This window comes from Antechinus flavipes, chromosome 5 (assembly GCF_016432865.1).
Source record: "Antechinus flavipes isolate AdamAnt ecotype Samford, QLD, Australia chromosome 5, AdamAnt_v2, whole genome shotgun sequence".
In the NCBI taxonomy this organism is placed as follows: Eukaryota; Metazoa; Chordata; class Mammalia; order Dasyuromorphia; family Dasyuridae; genus Antechinus; species Antechinus flavipes.
The window spans coordinates 275245322-275269382 of NC_067402.1; the positions used below are offsets into that span (position 1 = coordinate 275245322).

Consider the following 24061-nt stretch of genomic DNA (forward strand, 5'->3'; position numbering starts at 1 on the left):
GGTCGATAATGATGTCTGGTGTGTTGTCGATTCCCAGAAATATACCTGAATTTGGGAGATGACACATTTCTGATGTGGATAATTAACAACTTTAGAACTGGTTCAAAGAAGTCTACACAAACCATGTTGAATTTATAGTGATTACTACAAGAATTGGAACTTCATTTAGGAAGAGTTGTTCAGTTTCATTTCAAAGGTTAATAGGCAATTTATAAATTTAATTGATTCTATCTTATTTGTCATCTCCCAAAATCCTGACTGCCTACATACTGTCTTCAAGGTACTGTCGCACTGGACGCATTTGGCCGACCTATTACTATGAATTCTTAGATAGATTTGAACACTTCTCAAAAGAATTGTATACTGTTAACTGTGGGAACGTTCCAGCTGTCAAATAAGCAAAAAATGCAAATCAAGACCTCACATCCAGTAAATTGGCAAAACCCCCAAAACCCACAATGCTACAGACAAAGAAAGACTTGAGTTTGGAGGGAGAATCTGAATGCTATGCCTGTGGGTTTAGGTAGGTCATTTTACATCTGGTTTCAGTTCCCAAAAACATCAAAAGAGGGGGATTGATCTCTAATGTCCCTTCTGAGACTATGTATTCAGTCTGCTTACAGTTGTACCTTGTTGCTTAGCCTGATGAGGGGGAAGAGGAAAGTGAATCCCTGGTGATTTACAAAGGAGAGAAAGAATAAAGGAGTATGCACCCCCCTCCACTTCCCCCCCCATAAGAGCTTTGGGTCATCCACTAAGAGACTTATGGTACTTTCCTTGCCAAGAGGCCTCCAGAGTTCTGATTACAGATTATTTGAAAGGTGATTCTAAGGCCTATAAACACAAGCCTACTCTGTGTTGTATGGGGTCAGGAAGGATGAGACAATCCCGAGGGGCGATCTGTGGGTTCTAGCACTTCCCTCCCCTTCCCATCAGCAGCTCTTTGCTTTGCTGCAGCTCTGGCCCACCTGCCCGGGGATAACAGCAGCAGAAAAGAATCCATTCTACAGTGACAGTTACGATATTTTATTAGTGTTTACAACAAACAAGCTACAGCCACTAACTCCAAAATTAAATTTTAATTCCAACAAGGATGCATTTTTCAAAAGGACCATACCTGGCTAGAAATTCCATACAAATGAACAGACTCTATCTTAACAAAACAGGAAAGAAAAGATTATATAATACAGAATAGACATTCAGTTGGTTCAATCAAGATAAGATATCCCTTGAACAAAGACTTTTATTTTCGATATTACGCGTGTTTCAGTCAGTCCAGTATATGCCAGAAACTATTAACATTTGATGGTAGTGTGTGGCTCTTTTGACTGTTTCAGAAGGGAAGCCTGATGCACCTTCCCTGTGTCAGACTACTGCCGGCTCTTCAACGTTTCTACCAACCTGTAAGAAAAGAACACGTATTTTAGTAGGATAAACTTCAAATGTGCTCCCCAGAGTAGTCAGCATTCCCCTGCAAACCAAGCTCTTAGGAGGGCACATTTGAAACCTCTCAGCCCCTTCAGTATAATCGTGGCCACGAGAGTTCTCGTGTGCTAACACACAGACATAGCAGTCAGGGAGTGCAAAAGTCAGCAGCCTTGCCTAAAAAACAAGGGGTGGCCTGGCTCCCCCTTCCCAGCTCTACAATCCCACAGTCTTGCAGCTATCCATCAGGAAGTCTTGCAGGTTACTTTAGGGGTTCGGTCTATATGGCTTGGTCCTATTCCATGATTGATTAGAAGCCATGTTTCTTGGGATACAGAATTCCAATCTCAGAGGATGGGACCAAGCCAGAAAGGAGGAGCTGATACACCATATTGCCATCATCGCAATAGTAAAGACTCTGCGGAAGACACTTGCCATTCCATTGCCTCATCAAGGCCAGTGCCTTTAGTCGCTGATGTTTTGAAAATCTGCCATTTTCGATCCTTCAAGGCAGGAAGTCCAAGTGAATTTGCCATCTCTGTGGGGGTCATGGCCTGTTCCATGTCCTGTTTGTTTGCAAACACCACTAAAATCGCTTTCCTTAGCTCTTCTTCCTACAGATAAGGAATAAATACAATTTGTCTGTTTCACAAGTGTAATCCCGACTGATAAATCCTATCTCTAATCTTAAAAAAATGCTTATTTCTGTTAATGTAAGGGAAGTTTGAGGTTAAAACATCTCAAGGTCTAGATTCTACAAATCAAACTCCATTACCATAAATATGCCTTATTCAAAAGTTTTTGTGTAATAAGATTGTAGGAAATAAACTTATTTAAATCTCATAAATACCTAATTTAAAGGGTGAAACTGAGTAAATTCCTTGTACCTCTAACAGAATTTAATTTTAAAAGTTCTTATAAATGTGAAGCTACCTCATAAAAAACTGAAAAGTATTTTGTTTTTCTTTTTTTTTGGTGAGGTGAAAGAATAAATACTTTTCAACTGAAAAAAATTTTTTTAGAAATTAAAAGTGATGTAAGCCATAAAATTTGTAATTTCCACCCAGGAAGCAGCCAACAATGGTCTGACAATATCATATAAGCCAACTCTATTCTTGGAAATGTCTTTTTGTTTGGAAAACTTGTTCCTTCCTACATAAGATGGTCTAGACCATAAACCTTAAGTATCCCCAGTGGCTGATCCTGTTCTCTGGAAAGTTCCCTTTTTAGCAGTACTAAATTTAAAAAGTTGAACCAATAAAACTTTATAGCTATTACATGATGCTTAGATGAAGGCATGACCTTTGAAAGCTTAACTTTTCTTTTAGAAATACTTTTGGAGGGGATATCAGACCCACAGAAAAAGCTTAGGTTCACACAGGGCAGTGTATTGAGTGCCTGCTACCTGGGCCCCAGGAGAATGGTCTGGGTTTTCTGCAGGTTACGCTGCCAATTGGCAAGTGAACCTGCCCTCTCTGCCTGACTCCCAGCTCTGACACTTATAACTGGCCTTTAAGCTGCTGCTTGTCTCAGGGAATTTATTGTATGGTCTGTGGAACAAGGAAGATGAACCAAGGTCTTTTCATGTTCTTTCCTATGCTAAGATTCTAAAAGTATGAACAATTTTATAGAAAAATAACTTTTTCCTATTTCTTTAAAAAAAAAAAAAAAAGAGAGAGAATCCTACCACACCTCCCCAAAGCAACCCAACACAAGGAAACATTTTTCACAGATGGATGAAGGTTTTCTTACCTCCAACATGGCAACTAACTCTGATTTGGAAACTCCAATTCGGTCTCGATCACAGCTGTCTACGACATAAATGACTGCATCCGTGTTTGAATAATAACATCGCCAGTACGGCCTGCAGAAAATGCAAAAGTAAAAGCTCTCATAATTTGAAATAAGCTTTATGGTTTGCAAAACTATTAAATTTGATAAGCTAAATAATTGTCTTAGTACCATACAACAAATTGTTTGTTACCTGATACTTGTCTGTCCTCCTAAATCCCAGACTTGAAATTTAAGGTTTTTGTATGTCACTGTCTCAACATTGAAACCGATGGCTAAAAGAAAAAACAAATCAGCAATTCTTTTAAAAAAATTATTTTTTAACATTTAAAAAAAATGAGTCTCAAATTTTCTCCCTCTTTTCAGTCCTCTTCTAAATATTGAGAAGACAAGAAATATAGCAATTATAAATACAAAATCATGCAAAACATTTATTTCAAAATTAGCCATGTTGTGGGGGGAGGGGGAACAACAAGAAAAATTAAAAAAAAAAAAAAACTTTAAAAAAGTATGTTTCAGTCTATACTCAGAGTTCTCCTTCTCTCTCTGGAAGTAGACAACATTTTGTTATCATGAGTTCTTTGGAATATTCTTGGGTCAGAGTAACATTATACTGATCAGAGTAACTAAAATCTTTCATAGTTGATCATAATACAATAATGCTGTTTCCGTATACAATGTTCTCCTGGTTCTACTCCCTTCATATAAGTTTTCCTAGGGTTTTGTGAAACCATTCCCCATCATTTCTTATAGTACAAGAATATTCCATCCTATTCATATACCAGAACTCGTTCAGTCCTTCCCCAGTTAATGGACCTCCCCCTAATTTCCAATTCTTCACAATCATAAAAGGAACTGTTATAATGTATTTTTGAACACACAGGCCCTTTTCCTTTGATTTCTTTGGGATACAGACTAATACTGGTATTATTGGATCAAAAGGTATTATGTACATTTTTATTACCCCTTGGACATAGTTCTAAACTATTCACCAAAATGGTTGGATAAGTTTGCATTGCCATCAGCTAGATTAGTGTCCCTGTTTTTCACAGCCCCTCTAACGTTTGTCATTTTCCTTTGTTCTCATGCTAGCCAATCTGAATGGATGTGAGGTGTCACCTCAGTTATTTTAATTTGCCTTTTTCTAATCAGTAGTGATTATACCAACTTTTCATATGATTATAGATAGATCTGATTTCTTCTGAAAACTGCCTGTTAATATTCTTTGCTCATTTATCAATTGAGGAATGGCTCAGTTTCTTATATATTTGAGAAATTAGGTTTTTATCAGAGAAATTTACTGTAAAATTTTTCCCCAGTTTTCCTTATAATTTTCCCTATATTGCTTTAAAAAAAAAATACTAGCTTTTTATTTTTCAAAATACATGCAAAGATAATTTTCAACATTCATCCTTGCAAAAAACCTTGTGTTCCATATCTTTCTCCCTCCCCACTTCCCCCTTTCTCCTAGACAGCAAGTAATTCAATATAGATTAAACATGTGCAATTCTTCTAAACATATTTCCCCATTTAACATGCTGCACAAGAAAAATCAGATCAAAAAGGGAAAAGAAATGAGAGAGAAAAAAACAATAAGCAGCAAACGAATAATAAAAACAAGGTGAAAATACTATGTTGTGATTCATATTCAATCTCCATAGTCTTCTCTCTGGATGCAGATGGCTCTCTCCATCACAAGTCTATTGGACACTGGTTTTGTTGTGCAAAACCTTTTTAATTTTATGTGATCAAAATTATCTATTTTTTCAAGCTATCATCTTCTTATCTCCTGGTTGGTTATAACCTCTTCCTTTCTCCATATATGTAACAAGTATCTTATTCCACACTCCTCTAATCTGTTATATTATATTTATGATTTAGAAATTAGTCAAGTTTTACTTACTGGGAATAGTAGTAACAACTTCTCCAACTTGTAATCTGTACAAAATGGTGGTTTTTCCAGCTCCATCTAATCCCAAAATCAAAATCCTCATTTCCCGAGTTCCAAACAGACTGGAAAAAATAGTTGAGAAAAAGCCACCTACCAAAATAAATAAATTCCATATTAATTGGGGGACTAGATTTTACAAAAGAAAACATTTGATTAGATTGTAATTCTGCCTTTCCTTTCAAAGGATCAACTAAAATTTTTTCCCCAAAAAAATATTGCTGTCAACAGCTTAAACTTTTAAATTCAGTTTCATCAGGGGGAAGGGAAGGGGGGGATTAAAATGTTTCCATTTCATGAAGGATAAAGGCATTGTTTCATTACCCATCACTCCCACTTATATACATTGAATTGCAGGCTATTCATTCATCAACCAACTCTTATCTGTTACCATATATATATCTCACTAAGTATTGCAACTGAGTCCCTGCTGAGGCACCACAGCCTAAGATTATTTGATAACTTTAGGAGAGGAAGCTACAGAAGGCCAAGAAACTTCAGGAACAGGCATCACTCAGCAGCACCCCTTTCTCTAGGATCCCTCTGCTTTGGATCTTTCTGGGAAATTGAGATTTCCAATGCTCCATGAAGCCAAGGAGTTCCTAATAGGTGAAATTCTTCTCTACCAGAAGTAGCCAATTCCCCAATCAAATTAAAATGTAACTAGGAAACATTTAAGAAAATAAAAATATAATGAAACACAGTGTTAATTTGTGGTCTACATCAACAGATAGCCACTAAGGATCCATTTCTACTTTGATTTTAATAACACTATTCTCCACTGCCATAAAACAACACTTTGTAAACTATGGGTGGAGACCCATAAACTGAATGTGTGTGTGTGTGTGTATGTGTGTGGGGGGATGTCACACAAAATTTGGCAACAATAAAAAGGTTTCTGAATGCTCTATCTCCTGCAGTATCAAATATTCCGCAACAATTTAATTCCTTATATTGATGTTTATCTTTCTTGTGGAAGAGGACCATGCTATACCATGACATACAAATGAATTGGATTTAAATGACGAGGGTTGGGCCACACTTTCCCCTCCAGAGCCATTGGGGCTCAGTGACCCAGAGCAGGACGACTGGAGATGGCCTGGATGCAGTGGGAGATATTGGCCCTTTTAAGCTAAGGTCTTTAACAGGTCTAGGTTTGGATTGAGGTTAGGTGGCAAATGAGTCAAAGAATGGCTTCTTTTAAGGGGCTTTTTTATTTTTACATAAAGAATTTTGAGTGGGTGAATTCCTTAGATAAAAATAAACAAACAATCCATCTCATTAATAAGGAAATTTGCTTTCTTTAATGAACTGTAAAATTACATGTATACATGAATGATATATATGTATATCAAAGAATTATTATCACTAAATGTTTCCTATTTTATGACCCATATATTCAGAGTCATGTAAAAATTTCTTGGGTAAAAAGGATTACAAGTGAAAAAAGTTAGCTCTGCCATAAAACCCTGAGTCTGATTCTCAGACTTTATAGACAAAGGGAGGAAAAGCTCTACTTGTCTTATAGAATCCAAACTGACACTGCAAATATATACCTATGAGAGTTAGATGAACTAGCCAGTAAAGTGAGGATGCCTTAGTTGATGATATCCCTATCTCTGGGAAGGGAAATTCACTTCAGCATTTGTGAAGGGTTAGGTCCTTATAATATATGATATGATAAGCATCAGGGTCACACAGATGAACATCCACACCATCCCTGTCCTCAAGGAGCATGTAATCTGGCAGATGATTGAGGCACGCAGACCAATATTTGTAATCAAATTAGAATATGACTGCGTGCACGAGTGAGCCACACGAGGAAGGATCAATTCTGAGGGAACATGGAAGACTTCACGGCTGTAAACAAAAAGGATTTCACCAGGCAGAGAACTAGGAACGTGCCTGAGTGCACTCTCTTGTGGAGAGCTGTGTACAAATATCAGCTCTCCCCACTAAGTCACAAGTTTCTTGAGGGCAGTTTGAGAATGAAATGGAAAAGATAGAAGCCTGGGGGTAGGGGCTTGAATAAGAGGCCACTCCCATACTCTAGCCAAGATGTAAAGGCAGCCTGAATTAGGGTGGTGGCAGTGGGAGGAGTGGAAAAGTGGGAGCAATTGGGAAAGATCTCTCTGAGGTAAAACTAACCAGGACTCAACATCTGACTGGACACAGGTATAAGACAAAGAAAGGATCCCAAATAATTCTGAGATTCTGAAGCCAAACTATCTTCAACAGAAAATAGAAAGTTAGGAGGAAGTATGAGTGTTTTGAGAGGAAAAGGTAAATTTAATTTGGGGTACCCCAACTAGGATCATCTAGATGGAAATGTCCGAAACTGGGTTTGGAGACAGAGATCTGGGAGTCTCCTGCATCAAGATGGCCGCTGAAGTCAAAGGTGGAGATGAGATCACACAGAGAGAAAAAGGATTAGAGAGTGTGGAGGGGGAACACCCATCCTTACTTAGAAGGTGGGAAGAGGACAAAAAGGGACACCTGGAGAGGGAGCAGAAAGAGCAGGAGTGAAACATGTTAAACAACCAAGTAAAAGCAGAGCACCAAGCAGTTGTCCAAAGGTAAGGAATGATCACAATCAGGAGAGCACTGGTGACAGCAAAAGTTTGGAAACGGAGATCATTATTTTACAGGGATACAATTAAATAACGGAGTTGGGAAAAGTGAAGAATGTAAGCAGAGACTGCTCTTTCTAGACATCTACCAGTAAAGAGGAATTCCAAGGTTGGACTACAAGCTTTGAAAATCCTTTTGGACAGGGGCAGCTAGGTGGTGCAGTAGATAGAGCACCAGCCCTTTAGTCAGGAGGACTTGAGTTCAAATTTGACCTCAGACACTTAACACTTCCTGGCTGTGGGACCCTGAGCAAGTCACTTAACTCCAATTGCCTCAGCAAAAACAAACAAACAAACAAAAAAAAAAAAAACCCCAAAAAACAAAAACAAAAACATCGACAGGACAGCAGAGAGAAATGAGGGAGCTTATGACAGACATCCTCCTTTCTACAAAATGGAAAGCAAAACCAACTCCATGTGCCACTGTATTTACAGAAGGCAGCAGCATGGTAACCATCTATCCAATCTTCTCATCAACATGACAGACTTTGTTCTTCCTCAGTATCCCAATCACCTTTTTTTTTTTTTTATTGTAATAAGTTTATTTATGTTTAATACACATTACTTGGTGTTTAGAAAGAAAAATCAAAGCAAAAGGGAAAAACCATGGGAGAAAGAAAAAAAAAAAACAGAAAAAAGAAGTGAACACATTCTCCTTAGATCTTTTTCTGTCCAAAGTCTGTTGGAATTGCTTTGAATCACTGAACCACTGAGAAGAAACACCTCTGGTCACTGCACATTCTTGCCATTATTGTGTACAATGTATTCCTGGTTCTGTTTGCTGAGAATCAATGTTCATATAAATCTTTCTAGGCTTTTCTATAATCAACTTGTTAAAAACACAATTTGTTCAGCCATTTCTCAACTTGGTGCCACAAAAAGAGCTGCTACAAACATTTTTGCACATGTGGAAAATGTTTCCCTCCTTTATAATCTCTGGGATACAGGCTCAGTAATAGCACTACTGGGTCAAAGGGCAAGCACAGTTTGATGGCCCTTTGGGCATAGTTCCAGATTACTCCCCAGAATGGAGTCCCAACCACTTTCAAACAGATCCTTGTCATCCCAATCCCACTCTTGTCCCATCTCTAATCTGTCCTTTACCACACCAGGGTCATAACATTCCCCTGCTCAGAAATCCCTAAGCAGAATTCAAATTCTTTGGCTTACTGCCAAAGCAAAGTTCCAACTCTTTGACTCCGGGCTTGCAGGTATGCCTTTGTTCACCCTTCCCTTCCCTTTCACCTGCAGAATTCCTAGCATTCCATTAATACCCAATAAAAAATTCCACACTTAATAAAAGCGTCCTTATTCCTCCACTAGAAATAATTTTCCTCTTTTGCCCTCACCTAAAACTTTGTTTTTATTCCCCTTAAGGTCCTTATGTAGTAATGTTTTGTGTTAGCTATGTGCATTTGTCATATCCCAACATTCTCTAATAGCAGCATTGCGTAAATTTTTCATTTCCCCAAGGACCTGGTAAAATCAATGTACTGCATGCACACCGTATGTGCTGAATGTTGAATGAATGCTAAAGAAGTATTTTCCTATTAAAGGTTTTTATGAGTAATAACAATATAGTTGGTTTAATGAATTCAAGATTGTGAATATTCAGAAGTTTCTCTCTGATTATAATCAAGATATCCCCAATCTCTGTCACCCAGGCTCATACTCTGGACTCTTATCTCACTTCTCATATCCAAACTATGGCTATTATCATCCCTACATGTCCTAACATCTCTTACGTGGTTCCTTTTCTCCACTCCCAGAACTCCGGCACTATCTTTGTACAGACTACAGACCCTCATACCTATCTAGACTTCTGTGATAATTATCCAATGATCTCAAGTCTCTCCCCAGACTCATCCATCCTTCACTCAGCTCAACAAAGGGATTTTCTCATAAACATCAGGTGTAACCTGATAGGATCCTGTCACCTTCAAGATCTTGTGTGGGGTAGTTAAAGCCCTGCACTACTATGAGCTTTTCCAACATTTTGATCCTTTCTGACCTAGGGATACTGGTATTCTTACTGTTGCCAAACACGACGCTTCATCGCACTACTCTGATCTTTTACTTGGCTGCTCTCAATGTCTGGAATGCTCTTCCTACTTACCTCTGGCTGCTAAGTTTCTTTAGCTTTCTGCAAGACTTAGTTCAAATCTGACCTTCTGCAGGAGGTTTCTCCTTACCTTCCCCGCTGTGAGAGCCTTTCCATAAAGTATGTGTGTTTGTGTATGTGTAATTTTTTTATGTTGTTTTCACCATTAGAATGTGAACTCCTTGAAGGCAGCATTGCACAATATTTTCACCTTTCTTTGTGACTCCAGAATTTAGTACAGTGCCTGGAATACAATAAGTGCTTAACAAACGACAGCTGGACCAATTTTAAGAAAATATTTTTTCTAATAACAACAGAAAATGTGGCAAAGTCAGCTTCTGATAGCAGAACTACAGGCTGTGTCATTATCAACATGTGAAATCTAACAAAACCAAAGAGTCCCCACCCTCAAGAAATTTATTATTTAATTGAGAAGACAGAGTTAATGTTACCATCTATACAGTAAGTAATAAAGATGTCCTAAAGTAATATATTAATTATCAAATGAATGATATGGACAATACAACTATTAGTTTTGAAGAGGTTGAAATTACTATGGGCTAAAATGGATATTAGGATATTTTTTAAAGCTGTTTTTAGCTTTGGTGAACAACAAGCAAAGGCAATAAGCATGATGTGGGAACAGGGAGTAGACATTAAGTTTGGCTGCAACTGAGAAGTTTCTATAGAAGGCTAAGAGCCAGACAGCATCAGTTTTGAAAAATGAATAGGATGCTACTGAAGATTTCTGAGCATTGTAGTGACAAACTATCACAGATCTAAGGAGGGAAGGGGTCTTAAAGACCATTTTAGTCTAATCTCTTTTACAAATGAAACTGAGGCCATGCTAGCTTGCTTGGACAAGCTGAACTCATGCAGCTAAGTACATGGTAGGTTCAGGATTTGAACCAGGGTCCTTTGATTCTAAATCAGTTCTTTTTCCATTAGACTAAGGCTCTTAATTCTTTTTGTGGATTTTTCTTGGATCCAATCTAGGAAAGCCTATAGACCCCTTCTCAGAATAATTTTTTTAAGTGCATAAAACAAAATACATAAGATTATGAAGAAAACCAATTGTACTGAAATAGTTATCAATTAAAAAAAAAAATTCACAACTGACCTAATCTTTCTGGAGAGCAATTCGAAACTATGCCCAAATGGCTATAAAACTGTATACCTTTTGATCCTGCAATACTACTACCAGACCTGTATCCAAAAGAGATCATAAAAATTGGAAGTACAAAAATATTTGGAGTAGTCTTTTTGGGGTGGTAAAGAATTGGAAATTGAAAGGATGCCCATCAGTTGGGGGATGGCTGAACAAATTGTGATTTATGAATGTAATAGAATACTATGGTCCTATTAGAAATGACAAATAACTAAAATGCAGAAAAAAAAGACTTACATGATCTGATGCAAAGTGAGGTAAGCAGAACCAGGACATAATACATAGTAATAGCAATAATGTACAATAATCAATCACGATTGATTTAAGTCTTCAGCAATACAATAATCCAAGACAATTCCAAGACTCACGATGGAAAATTCTATCCACATTCAAAGAAAGAACTATGGAGTCTGAACGTAGATCCAAGCATACTATTTTCACTTTTTTTTTTTTTTAAATTTTTTTAAATTTTTTTTTCCCTTTTTGTTCTGTATCTTCTAACACAATATATCTAATATGGAAATATTTTATGTGAGTGCACATATTTATGTAACCTATATCTACATATTTATATAACCTATCATCTCAAGGTTCTGATTATAAGGAGGAAAGATGGGGCAGCTAGGTGGGGCAATGAATATGGTACCAGTCCTGAAGTCAGGAGGACCTGAGTTTAAATCTGGCCTCAGACACTTAATGATTCCTAGCTGTGTGACTGTGCAAATCACTTAACCCCAACTGCCTCAGCAAAAAAAAAAAAAAAAAAAAAAAAAAAAAAAAAAAAAAAAGGAGGAAAGAAAAAAAGTTAGAAATGAAAAATTTTATTTTAAAAAAAGGAATGTTAAAAATTGTTTTTTGATGTAATTGGAAAAATAAAATATTAAAAAAAAAAAGAAATCCACAGATTTCAGATTAAAAACACTATGCACTAGCCCAGTATAATTCAATTCAACAAATATTAAGAGCTTACTAGTTCAAGATACTGTAGATACCAAGATAAAATCAAAGTCCCTATCCTCAAACCTCTTATAATCAGGAGAAAAGAAGGAAGAAAAACTATATGTTGTGAGAAAGAGAACATTTAGAACTGCAGAGATTTAAAAAAAAAAAGTTTCATAGGAACCTAAATGTCTTGAAGGAAAGACTTTTGAGAGGCAAAGACCAGGAAGGAAGGAATTCCACAAGGAAAAACAGGTTGCGTAAACATTTGGAGGCAGGATATGAAGTGTTGGGTTGGATTTAGGTGGACAGTAGGGTTGGATAAAGGAAGTAAAAAACAAGGTAGACTAGAGCAAAATTATGGAGAGCCTAAATGTCAACATAAGGAGTTTGTTTTTTATCTTATAAGCAATGGGCAACCAAGTTTTTGAGACAAAAAGTAACATAATCAAATGTATCCTTTAGGGAGATGAGGTTGGCAACAGTATAAAAGTCTGAATGGAAAAAAAAAAAAAGTAATTAGAAGGTTATTGAAGTAGTCCAGTTGTGAAGTGATGAGGACTTGAACTAAAACTGTAACTGTGTAAGTGATGCTTTGAATAAAAATAATGAACTGTGGGAGAAGGCAGGGGGGCAGGTTTAGGATGACAATGAGCTCTATTTTGGAAGTATTTAAGTGTAAGACACCTGCCAAACATCTGGGAGAGCAGAAGATAGACTAAGGCTGTTAATAGGGAATCTTGGAATCCATTAATTACTAGGGAAAAAAATACCCTACCATCTAGGGCTATTGGTAGCCAAACCAGAGGCCATCTAGGACAATCAGTACCCAAACCAAGAATCCCAACCCAGAGATCACTTAGTGCAATCAGTACTCAAATCAATCCCAAACAGAGACCACCTAGGGTAATGAATACCCAAACCAAGAAAACCAAACTGATTGGTTAATCAGTACCCAAACCAAGAATTCTAAACAGAGACCACCTAGTTCAATTAATACCCAAACTAAAAATGCCAGAGACCATCTAGGGCAATCAATACCCAAACCAAGAATTCTAAACAGAGACCACCTACTGCAATCAATACCCAAATCAAGAATCTCAAACAGAACACCTACAATAATGAATACCCAAACCAAGACGATTAGGACAATCAGTACCCAAACCAAGAATCCCAAATCAAAAAATGACGACAGATTCAACAAGGAGTTATCTATTCCTTTATTCAATCTTTTCTGATGAAGGGAAACTGACTCCATAAAATTTTATTAAGCACTTATGCGTCATGTTTTGTCCTGCATCCTAAGAATTCAAACCTAAAACCAAACAACCAGTATCCTTAAGGACGGACATATTTTCAAATATTTTCATTTCTCTCTCTCTCCCCCCTTTCCTTTCTCCCTCCCTATATATGTAAATAATATATCCAGAGCAATTCCCAGAGGAACAGCACAGAATTAATACAAAAGGCAATTTATTAACAACAGAACAAATGTTCCAGAGACCAGAGAGAAGGGAATAGAGAAGAAAGGCGCTGATACTGATGAAGGTGAAGGAGCAGGGAAGGGAGCTTTGCCCCCAGCAGACTATAATTTGCCCAAGAGGAGTCACTGCATTTAGGGCACCTCTGTAAGTGTGGGAGCTAGCTATGTGCACAAGGAAGATGTCTGCAAGCTCACGGGCTGGAACCAGAAACCAGGGGTGTACGGGATCAGAGATACAGCGGAAAGGCACCTTAAAGTCCGTTATGTCCAATCGCCACAATTTTGCAGACGAGAAAACAGGTCTCTGGAGATGCTGGGGGACTAACTTGAGGTCACCCTGGTATTAAGTCGCCCGGGCTTGAGCCCGCAAAGACGGGACTTCCCCTCAAGCCCCTTCTTTGGGCAGTTATCGAATAAATGAAAGCAAGGCTCTCTTCTGAACTTGCTTCTCTTCACCCTCCCTACCAGAGCAATCACCCCGGGCGGGCAAAGTGCCCGAGCCCAAGCTGATCATGAAAATCCAACTCTATTTATCTGAATGTCTGCCCCGTTCATTCCCCTGCTCTCCCTCTTTTCTTCTTCCCCCCACAAATGCTCGGCGAAGGGGCACACATCTCTCTCCCCTCCATAGGAGATACTGGCTCCAGAAGGTTCAGCGGGAAATGAGGGAAGGGGCATCCTCAGCGCGGAAGGGTAAAGGAGAAGATCGGGGTCGTGGAGCTGGAAGGCGCCCCGGAGGTACTCGAGGCCCAGTTCCACCCATTTTACAGATGGGGAAACTGAGGCACGATGGGTTGGGGGGAAGGACTTGCCCAAGCCTCGGGGATGGGGGGAGGTCCCCCAGCAGGGGGGCTGCAGGGAATAAGAACGGGAAGGGGGAGACCCTTCTTCGGACCCGCCCCCGGCCGGAAGTCTCACCCATGGCTGCGCTGGCTCTCCGCTGCTTAATGCGCGGCTCCCGACTCCTACAACGCTTTTTCAGGCCTCAGCGCCGCCGCGGCCGATCGGCCTCCTCGGGCTCCCCGACCCCAGCCCCGGCCCCGGCAGAGAGTCCTTTGCAGCAGCTACTTCCACGTCAGACTCCCGGCTGAAGCGGGGGCGGGGAGAAAGGGAAACTGCGGCTGCGCAGTGGTGCCAAGCCAATTCCGCGTTGGTGATGGCACTTTCGACATGGTGTCTTTCCACTTATTATTTGGAAAAATGAAATAGATGAAAATTAAGAAATTGCACAGATTCCTATATATTATAGACTGTTTTATGTATTATTTAGTTATATTCTGTATAAATTTTGGTTTTATTTTTTGTTTGCCTAGACAGTGTGGCTAATCTGCTGACGCTGAATAGGAGCCTTCGCGAGTCCGGGGGTGGGGCCTCTGGCGCAGACTGCGGCAGCACGGGGATGTACAGCACGCATGCTCGGATTCCTGAGAGGCGGTGGCTGCTCCTGACAGGAGCGGCGGAGGCGGCGAAACTTCGGCTCCCTAAGTTCTGCCCTCGGATCTACGTGTAGCGGAAATGAACCCCCATCGGCCCCAAGGCAGTAGGCCGTGGAGCTGCGGGGGTCCTGAGCCGAGACCTGCTGCCCACGGCTGTAAACGCGAGGCCGGGGCTGGAGAGAGGCCTGAGGGCCTGAGTTAGACGTGAGGGGATTTCCCGCGGCGTGGACTTAGAGCGGAGGGGGGAGAAGGGGGGCGGGGTTCAGAGCCCCGCCCCTTTACATTACAGATGGGGAGACTGAGGCATGGGGAGGTTATTCAAAGCTGCAGGGCCTCGAAGCCTGTCCCCTTACATTGTAGATGGGGAAGATCATGGACTCAGAGCCTTACTCCTTTATATTACAAATGGAGAAACTGAGGCACAGGGAGGAAAAGGCTCGGAGCTGGAAGAGAGCCTCAGAGTCCTGCCCTGTCATAAGTGGAGAAACGGAGGCACAAAAATTATTATAGACCGAGGAGTCCTAGAGACCAATGCGTCTCAACAGATAAGGAAACTGAGGCGCAGAGATTAATGGTTTTAAAAGATCATGGAATCAAGTTGCAAGGAACCTCAAAAGCTATTGATGTCCACCTCTTCCTTCTTCCCCCTCCCCCCCTCGTTTTAAAGACGAGGACACTTGGGGCTCTAGGAATGGAACCGGTCTAGTCCAGCCCCTGCACACACTTTACAAGAAGAAAACAAGTCCATGTTTTCCATGGCTATGTAGGTACTAAATGGGAGAATTCACACCCAGGTCCTCCTATTCCTCTTTCTGCTATACCATGCTGATTAACCTGGCACTAGGATAATGAATGTGAATGAAATCCACAATTAATTCCTTGGGAGGTCCTTTGGTTGAAAGTGATGACTGCTCAACAATGATCCAGACCTAGAAGAAACTTTAGAGATCCATGAACGCAACCCCTTTATTTTACAAACTAAGGTCCATAAAGGGGAAATAATTTGCCTAGGATCCCACTGGTAGCAAATGATGGAGCAAGGATTTGAATGCAGGTCCTTTAAAAAAATTATTTATACTAGGTAACCATTGTTTGGTATGTCAGTCTTTTGGAATGATTTATGAAAACATTGCCTCCATTTACATAAAGGTGTAAGGCTTGAAAGAACTTGGGTAAGAGCGGTGTTTATCCCAGAGAGATGATAGAGATAGCTCTGTCACCTACCACCTGTGTGATTTTGGGCAAGTCATTTTATGTCTTTGCATTTCAGAAATTAGGAAGTTGAACAAGATGGACTTTTGAGATCACTTCCAGCTGAAAATCTACAATTCTCTGAAGACAGGATAGTTGTATTCAAGTACTTGAAGATCTGCTACTTTGGACATTGATTTGTTTTTGTGCCCAGAGAACAGAAGGTGCAAGGGGTGAGATTACAGAGAGACCGATATAGGCTTGATGAAAGAAAATCTTTAACAATGCAGCGCAGAGTTGAAATGAGCTCTTTATAGTAATACAGAATTGGAATAGGCTGTCTCAGTAGGTAGTATGTTTTCCTCTCACTAGAGTCTTTAAAGCCAAGATAGATGCTCACTGAAGATGTGTTTGGGAAAATCTGTTGTGTAGCTGATGAGACAACTCCTTCATTAGTTAAGTGCCACTTATTTGTATGCCCTAAAGTTATCACAATATACCTCCAGTTAGGCTATCTGGGATAGAAGTGAGTGTTGAACAATTGAATATTTCTGATGTTGAAAAGATATAGCTTTGTGGCGATTGTGATATCAGTATCACTCAATAGTAATATGACTGCACTGACCCAGTCTCTTCCATTACCAAGACAGTTAATTCTTTGCCTATTATCTCCCCACCCTGAAGCCTGAACACCTCTTGATTTTCCTATCAGCCGGGCTGTTTAAAAACAAGTACCTACATCAAACACATTCTCCTGAAAACGCAAAAGAAAACTGGCTAAGTCCCAATATTTAAAAATTTAATAATTCCTTACATTGTAGTTGCACTGAAATTTTGACTGGGAAAAAAAAGATCACTATGGATTTAATAATGCTTTTAAAGTTTATCACAACTAAATACATTTTAAAATAATGCATATATGAGAAATTTTGTATCCCCTTACAAAAATACCAACCCTGTTAGGTGTGGGCCATAGGTTGGGAAATACAGGTAGACTGAATTTTAATTACTGAACTAAAAGGTAATAGTGTTTCATAATTATTTATGCTGAGCACTTTGTAGGCAAATCTCTTATCAAACTGAAGAATTAAGAGAATTCTCTAAGCAAGCCAGTTTTTAAAAAGTTATCTGATGATTTGGCTAAAAAGATTTTTAAAAAATCTTTTGCATTTAATAAAGATCTACCCATGGTTTATTTCAGAAAAGAAACTAAAGTTCCACCCCTACTTTTAAGAAATTTAAAGTCTGAAGATGGAATGTGGCCACCCTTTGAAATTTGAGGGAGGTAAGTTTAGGAGAAATAAAATGAAGTAATTTTTTAAAATAACTTTTTATTGACAGAACCCATGCCAGGGTAATTTTTTACAACATTATCCCTTGCACTCGTTTCTGTTCCGATTTTTCCCCTCCCTCCCTCCACCCCCTCCCCCAGATGGCAAGCAGTCCTTTACATGTTGAATAGGTTACAGTATATTCTAGATACAATATATGTGTGTAGAACCAAACAGTTTTCTTGTTGCATAGGGAGAATTGGATTTTGAAGGTATAAATAACCCGGGAAGAAAAACAAAAATGCAAGCAGTTTATATTCATTTCCCAGTGTTCTTTCTTTGGGTGTAGCTACTTCTGTCCATCACTGATCAATTGAAACTGAATTAGCTCTCTTTAACAAAGATCTACTTCCATCAGAATACATCCTCAAACAGTATTGTTGTTGAGGTATATAATGATCTCCTGGTTCTGCTCATTTCACTTAGCATCAGTTCATGTAAGTCTCGCCAGTCCTCTCTGTATTCATCCTGCTTGGTCATTCCTAAAATGAAGTAATAAAATTGTGTTTTACTATTCCAGGAGGTGATACTGATAGAAAATGTGCGGGAATTAAAAAAGATTTAGATAATTTATGAATTGTAGAGCCATAAATGGCCTAAAAAGCATGTAGTTGACTTTAGGGGACATAGTCATGTTTTCCTACACTAGTTATGGTAGCCTTAGATCTCATGAGGCTCAAAGTATCTGGGCTCTAATTCTATCAACCACTAATTGGTTGTGTGACCTTGGACAAATGGCATCATTTTACCGAACTTGTTTTCTCATCTTTGAGTTCCCTTTTTTCCTCTATACTTCAGAAGCATCATCTCCCATTTTCTCCTTCTTTGCCATAGTCTTTAATGACAAGGTGATCCTCTTTGCCAAAGACAGTCCTTCAGTTTGTACCTTTGATCCCATCCTTTCCCGTCTCCTTCATTCACCTTCCTTCATTTGGTCACTTTCATCTTCAGTTTTCTTCTCTACTAGGATCCTTGTGCTTCTTACAAGCATTCTAGGCTCCCTGATCTCCTTCAAAGCCCAGCTTAGGTCAGGTATCATCTGTATGAGCTTTCCTAATCTCAATTTTTAACAGCTCTTCCTCATGAAATTACTTTCCATTGTTTTGAGTGGACCTTATCTCTACTATTGCATCCTTTTAATTAAATATATACTCCTTGCAGGCAGAGATGCTTATTTTGTCTTTGTATATTTATAACTTTTGTACCTAATAGTACAATTCATGTAGGAGAAACAATGTTTATTGAATCTGCAAATTGTTATTTTTACTAAGTCATCTGCTAAGACCTTTTAAGCTCTAAGACTCCATAATTCTGTTGTGGCTTTTGTTGGTCGACAGAAGATGGGACAAGATGAACCATGGGTCTTTCACAGCATGATGAATGTTTTGGTCCTGGAGAAGATGAGCAAAAAACTATGCAGATTTTTTTTTTTTTCTTTGCTGTTATTTTTCTTATGAGGAACTGGAGATACTGCTTAATGACCAGTTTTGATTATTTACCAATGCCTTATTTTGGGGAAAGTGTGAGCCTTCCTTTTGACTCTTTAGCCTCATTTTTACTAATATTTTTTCTTGTATTATCATACTCATTTTACTTAATAAAGCATCAAAGTTGCTTTTTACAAATGTTTGTTAATGTCAAATCATTTTCTTCCATTCTTAGCCAATGTTTTTCTTTCTCAAATACGGATATTTATATATTGTTTCATTTATAACACATTCTTTTATTTTTATGAAACCCTTTTTTATATGTTCACTGTGTCTACCTCTAATAAACCAAAACTTAGATTTAAAAAAAATAAAATCAAAATAGGGTTAGCTTTATACTTGTTTAATTATTTTTGTTAAAACCCAACCCAAATTCAGCTTCCTCCATGAAGTCTTCTCTAATTCTCCCCATTATTAATGACCTGTTCTACCTGGAATCTATGTAGCATTTTGCTTCTTTGTAGTGAACTTATTTATTGATTATTCTGTCTTATAATTTGTTATCCCTGTCATAGCCTCATCTTACTAGACTATAAGTTCTGTGAAAGCAAGGACTTGTGTATCTTAAACTTTGTTCTGTCTTCTTCCACATCACCTAACACAGGGGTTAACACATTTGTAGTCATTCAATTGTGTCTAACTCTTTGTGAGCCTATGGACCATAGCAGCCCAATAGTATCCATAAAGTTTTTGTAATAAAGAAATTTGAATGATTTGCCATTTTCTTCTCTAATGGATTAAGGTAAACAGTTTAAGTAATTTGTCCAGGGTCACACAGGTAGTAAGAGTCTGAAGCTGGATTTGAACTCAGGCCTTCCTGACTGCATGCCCAGTGCTTCATCCACTAAGCTACCTATCTGCTTTGTACATATTAAGTATTTAGTAAATGTTAAATTGGATCATTAGATTGTCCCATCCTCCATTCCTGTGATGCTAGAGACTTTTAGTTGTTTTAATAAGTGAGAGAATATACAGAGGAAATGTTGAAAGTGCGGAGTGGAAGATGACTTAAAAGATGAAGCCTCTTACAAGCACCATTTATACAGCCTGTGATCTACCTAAACAAGGGCTTAATCTGTTCTGAGTAACTCCTATAATTATAATTCCTTTCTTCTTGGTTTTTTAAAAATCCTGTTAGATTTTTTTGTCTTGGGGTTGTTGGTGTTGTGAACAATTTTTGTTCTTTAGAGCTTCAGAATAAAGGTATTATGAAAATCAAATAAATCACATTGGCTATAATAATTGTATATCAGTTTCCTTTTACCATTCATTTCCCATTCTATTAGAGTGGACCCAACATGATTGTTTATATTTAAACATCTCAATGCAAATAAAAAAAAGATTAAAACTCAAATGTTTGAAATGAGATCAAAACATTATCCAAGCCTATTTCCTCATGCAAAATATAGATCTTTCAAGTTTAAAAAAAAAAAAAAAAGATTTTCTAGTAATGGTAAGTTTTTCTAATTATTCCTATTTGATGAGAATATTTGAATTTCTAGATTTGCTGAAAATATTTGAATTTCCTGAGCACTATAAGGTGTTCAGGGAATCCATCATAATGTGAAAGAGATAGGTTAATGATTCATTGTAAAAAAGAAAGTGAATCAAAAGTAGGTTCATTGTCCAGACTATAACATATAACTAATAGGGCAGCCACCTGTCAAATCAATCTGTCAGCCTGTATCTTGCTTAGGTTTCTAAAAAGTAGATGGAAACTAGAATTGAAGAGCAGAAAGAGTTCAAGCTGGAACATGTTTGAGATGCAATATTCTGCTTTCAGTGATCGCTTCTTTCTATTCCACACTGCATCTTTTAAACATGGATATCCTCCGCATAATGCTATATTGTTTTGAATAATGGAATAAAAGTATATCATCACTCTTTTGGGAAGAATTAAAAGTCAATGGAAAGACACTTGGTAGATATAAGTAGGATGTAGCATGTAATCAAAGATAACTTATATGAAATCATTAACATGAAAACATCAACCCCCAAGTTATTTTTCTAAAATGTTTAAGATAATATTCTCATCCTGTTATACAATATTTGTGGTTCTCTGTTACCATTACTATTAAATATATAAACTTCTCTGTTGGAAAACATTATCAAGGCTATGTGTGATTAAAAAAGGAGAACAAGAGAAAGCAACAGATGGATTTGTCAGTACCTCCCCCTTGCATTCCTCCCACAGTACTAGAATACTTTGGTATTTGGTATGGATTGACAGCATAGCATGGTGGATAGTGTGTGTACCAGACTTGGAGTCTGGAAGACCCGGAGTTAAATCCAGTCTCAGACACTCAGTAGGTGGGGACAAGTTACTCCACTTCATTATTTCTCACTTTTCTTCATTTCTAAAATGAATAGGTTGGAATCAATGGCCTCATGTCCTTTCTAGCTGTAAAAACTATGATATGAAAAAAACAGAGGCAGGCATTAATATTATTTAATACATTTATGGGAAAATATCGACAAGATGAAAAGACACGAAGGGATTATCATCTGTCTTGATAGTATAAACTCATAATGCTGAAATCACAGATCTGCCAAAGTACCATTCTACAGGCAAACTAATATATATATGTATTTTGAAATAAAGTTATTCGTATTACTCCTAATTTAATTTAATTTTGCCATCTGCTAAGGAAAAAAGAAAATCCCAAGGAAATAGGCCTGCCCTTCTCTCTGTCCTCCAGGCTATCCATATTTTATCAAGGCTGCTAGTCAAGTAGAGGGACATCATTGTTCATATTGCTTGGTTGAGAAAGGAGTCAATTTTTCTCATATTTCTGATGAAACAGATTACTGGACCTAATCATTTGGCCTGTCCTATCTTAAGGTACTCTGGGATTTACTATCTATCTTTTTCTTATGCCCTTTAGACTTCGAGACACTGTCTTTTGAGCTACTAATATACCCTGAGGATCACTGGGACATTCTAGCCATACTACAGCTGAATTTTTGAATGCCTTGCCTCTTAAAAGGTGTGAACTTCTTGAGAATAGAGACAGTCTAAGTTTTAAAATTTCTCTCCACAGCACATAATATAATACTTGGGCTTATAAATAGCACTTAATAAATGCTTTTTTTCATCCATTTATTCAATTTAGATGTCATTTACCATGCATGTAACCTTAAATCTGAAACAAAGATTGCAATTTATTAATGTGTGTTTCCTTTGTGAATATAAGCTATTTGTTTTTGAAGCTAACTCTGCAAGTAGCAGTTTAATTCTTATCCATAATTCGTGATAATCTATCCTTTACACAGCCCCCAGAGCTCCTAAGTGCTTAGGAGAATCTCATCTTGCTACATAACTATTATCTGTGGTTCTCTATTACCTTTACTATTAAACTCTTATGTTTGACCTTCAAAGTTCTTTACAACTTGTCCCATTCCTATCTTTAATGTTCTTGCACATTACTCTCCTATACACACAGTTCAGTTATACTAGTTTTTTTGTTCATCATTTCCAATGATCCATCTCTCTCACCTCTTCCTCCCTATCTCTGCCTTCTAGAATATCTGGCTTCCTTCAAGACAAAGCTCAAAGGTCGCCTTTTGCAAGAAGCCCTTCCTGGTTGCCCCATTAGTGCCTTTTATATTATCTTTGTATAGATCTTGTATATTTTGTACGTTCTCTCTGGAAAGAGACTATTTCTCATTGCCTTTGTATTCCTAGCATTTAACATAGTGCCTGATATATATAGTAATCTCTTTATAAATATTTGTTGATTCATTGGTTGTTGGGTTTGGATGATTGATACTAAAGATTTATTCTTTCTTTAAATATATTTTTAATTTATTACCTGAAACATGCTGATCTGAACCAAAATTTGATGAGGCCAAACCATCATCTCAAAGGAAGACGTTATATTTGTGAGACACCAGAAGGTGGTGCCCTTGACTTGTTAAATTATCAATCAGGTCGGTGGGAAGTAATACTTATTTACAATTGAAAAAAAAAATCTGCTTTCAAGAAAAATGGAAAATTTGCATTAATTATTTATGATTATCTTAAGTACCTAAAGCAACTGAGGGAATCTAATATGTTTTAACTATAAATCCACACAAAATCAAGTAATTGGGATATAGGTATGATGGCAGCTTAGTTCAGTGCAAAGAGCCTTAAATTTGTATTGGCAGGTTTTATTCTGCCTGTGCCACTACTTATTAGCTGTGCAGCCCTGGGCAATCATATGATCTCTGAGGCCTCAGTTACCTCATCTATAAAATGAGGGTGGACCAGACAACCTCCTTCCAGCTCCAACTGTATAAGCATGTGGATTTACAGCCAATGGACTTTGGAGTTCATCTTGTCAACTCTCCCCGACTCCTAGCACCCCCATTTGCATCTGAATGTGAATTAAGTGACTTGCTTAGGATTGTCAAGTTAATAGTTTAACTGTGATTAGAACCAGTTCCTAAGGAACCAGACCTGTCCAGTGTTCTTTTCATTATGCCTTACTACTCCTAATCATTGAGGTATAATATTTTATTTATTTTCAAATTGCTGTCATTAATTGATACATTTTTTTAAGTAAGTGCTAGCTAAGGTTGGTCCATGATAAAGATTTTATATGGGGGGCAGCTAGGTGGCGCAGTGGATAGAGCACCAGCCCTGAAGTCAGGAGGACCTGAGTTCAAATCTGGTCTCAGACACTGTCTAGCTGTGTGACCCTGGGCAAGTCACTTAACCCCAATTGCCTAAAAAAAAAAAAAAAAAGAAGATTTTATATTTATCAGTGTGTGTGTGTGTGTGTGTGTGTGTGTGTGTCTCCCATGGCATATTTGACTTTGTCATTGTTTTCTGGTGCTCAGATTTGGTTTCAAGAAATAGAGGCTATTTGTCTGTGCATAACAGAGAGCAACTCCCTATAGCTTGGTAGATGATCTCTGAGAGTTGTGACATTCAGAATGGTTTTAATGAAAACCAGTTTATACATTTGTGCTCACTTTGCAGGGTTTATTTATAAATGGTTGGGTTGGAGCTATTGTTATTGCTGGTTGTTTACTTCCAGTCATTAGCCTTTCTATTTTGATGTTTCTCTAAGCAGCTAATGATCTAATTGTACCATATCATATGATTCTGAAATTACTTGGCTGCATTTAAGCCTGATTTCTTTTT

The 24061-nt window shown here is 38.0% G+C and overlaps 1 protein-coding gene and 1 long non-coding RNA gene across 2 annotated transcripts; one reads left to right on the forward strand and one right to left on the reverse strand.

Annotated features, from left to right (window-relative positions):
- Nucleotides 1–1010: 1010 nt before the first annotated feature.
- Nucleotides 1011–14583, reverse strand: ARL1 (ADP ribosylation factor like GTPase 1). The gene is made up of 6 exons (XM_052001776.1): nucleotides 14404–14583; nucleotides 5120–5257; nucleotides 3410–3491; nucleotides 3178–3289; nucleotides 1861–2039; nucleotides 1011–1401 (listed from the first exon to the last, which is right to left on the reverse strand). The coding sequence occupies exons 1-6, from the start codon at nucleotides 14405–14407 to the stop codon at nucleotides 1371–1373; spliced, it is 546 nt and encodes a 181-aa protein (XP_051857736.1). The 5' UTR covers nucleotides 14408–14583; the 3' UTR covers nucleotides 1011–1370.
- A 323-nt stretch (nucleotides 14584–14906) lies between these two features.
- On the forward strand, nucleotides 14907–20172 carry LOC127564931 (uncharacterized). The gene is made up of 2 exons (XR_007954393.1): nucleotides 14907–16345; nucleotides 17314–20172. It is a non-coding gene; the product is annotated as an uncharacterized LOC127564931 (long non-coding RNA).
- Nucleotides 20173–24061: the final 3889 nt, after the last annotated feature.

What these genes read in the sequence shown, in the direction of transcription:
- ARL1 (XM_052001776.1), bottom strand. An exon ending in GGAGGACAGACAAGTATCAG is followed by an intron (nt 3,290 to 3,409) that starts GTAACAAACAAT and finishes CATTTTCTGCAG; the next exon opens with GCCGTACTGGCGATGTTATT. An exon ending in AGTTAGTTGCCATGTTGGAG is followed by an intron (nt 2,040 to 3,177) that starts GTAAGAAAACCT and finishes CCTTATCTGTAG; the next exon opens with GAAGAAGAGCTAAGGAAAGC.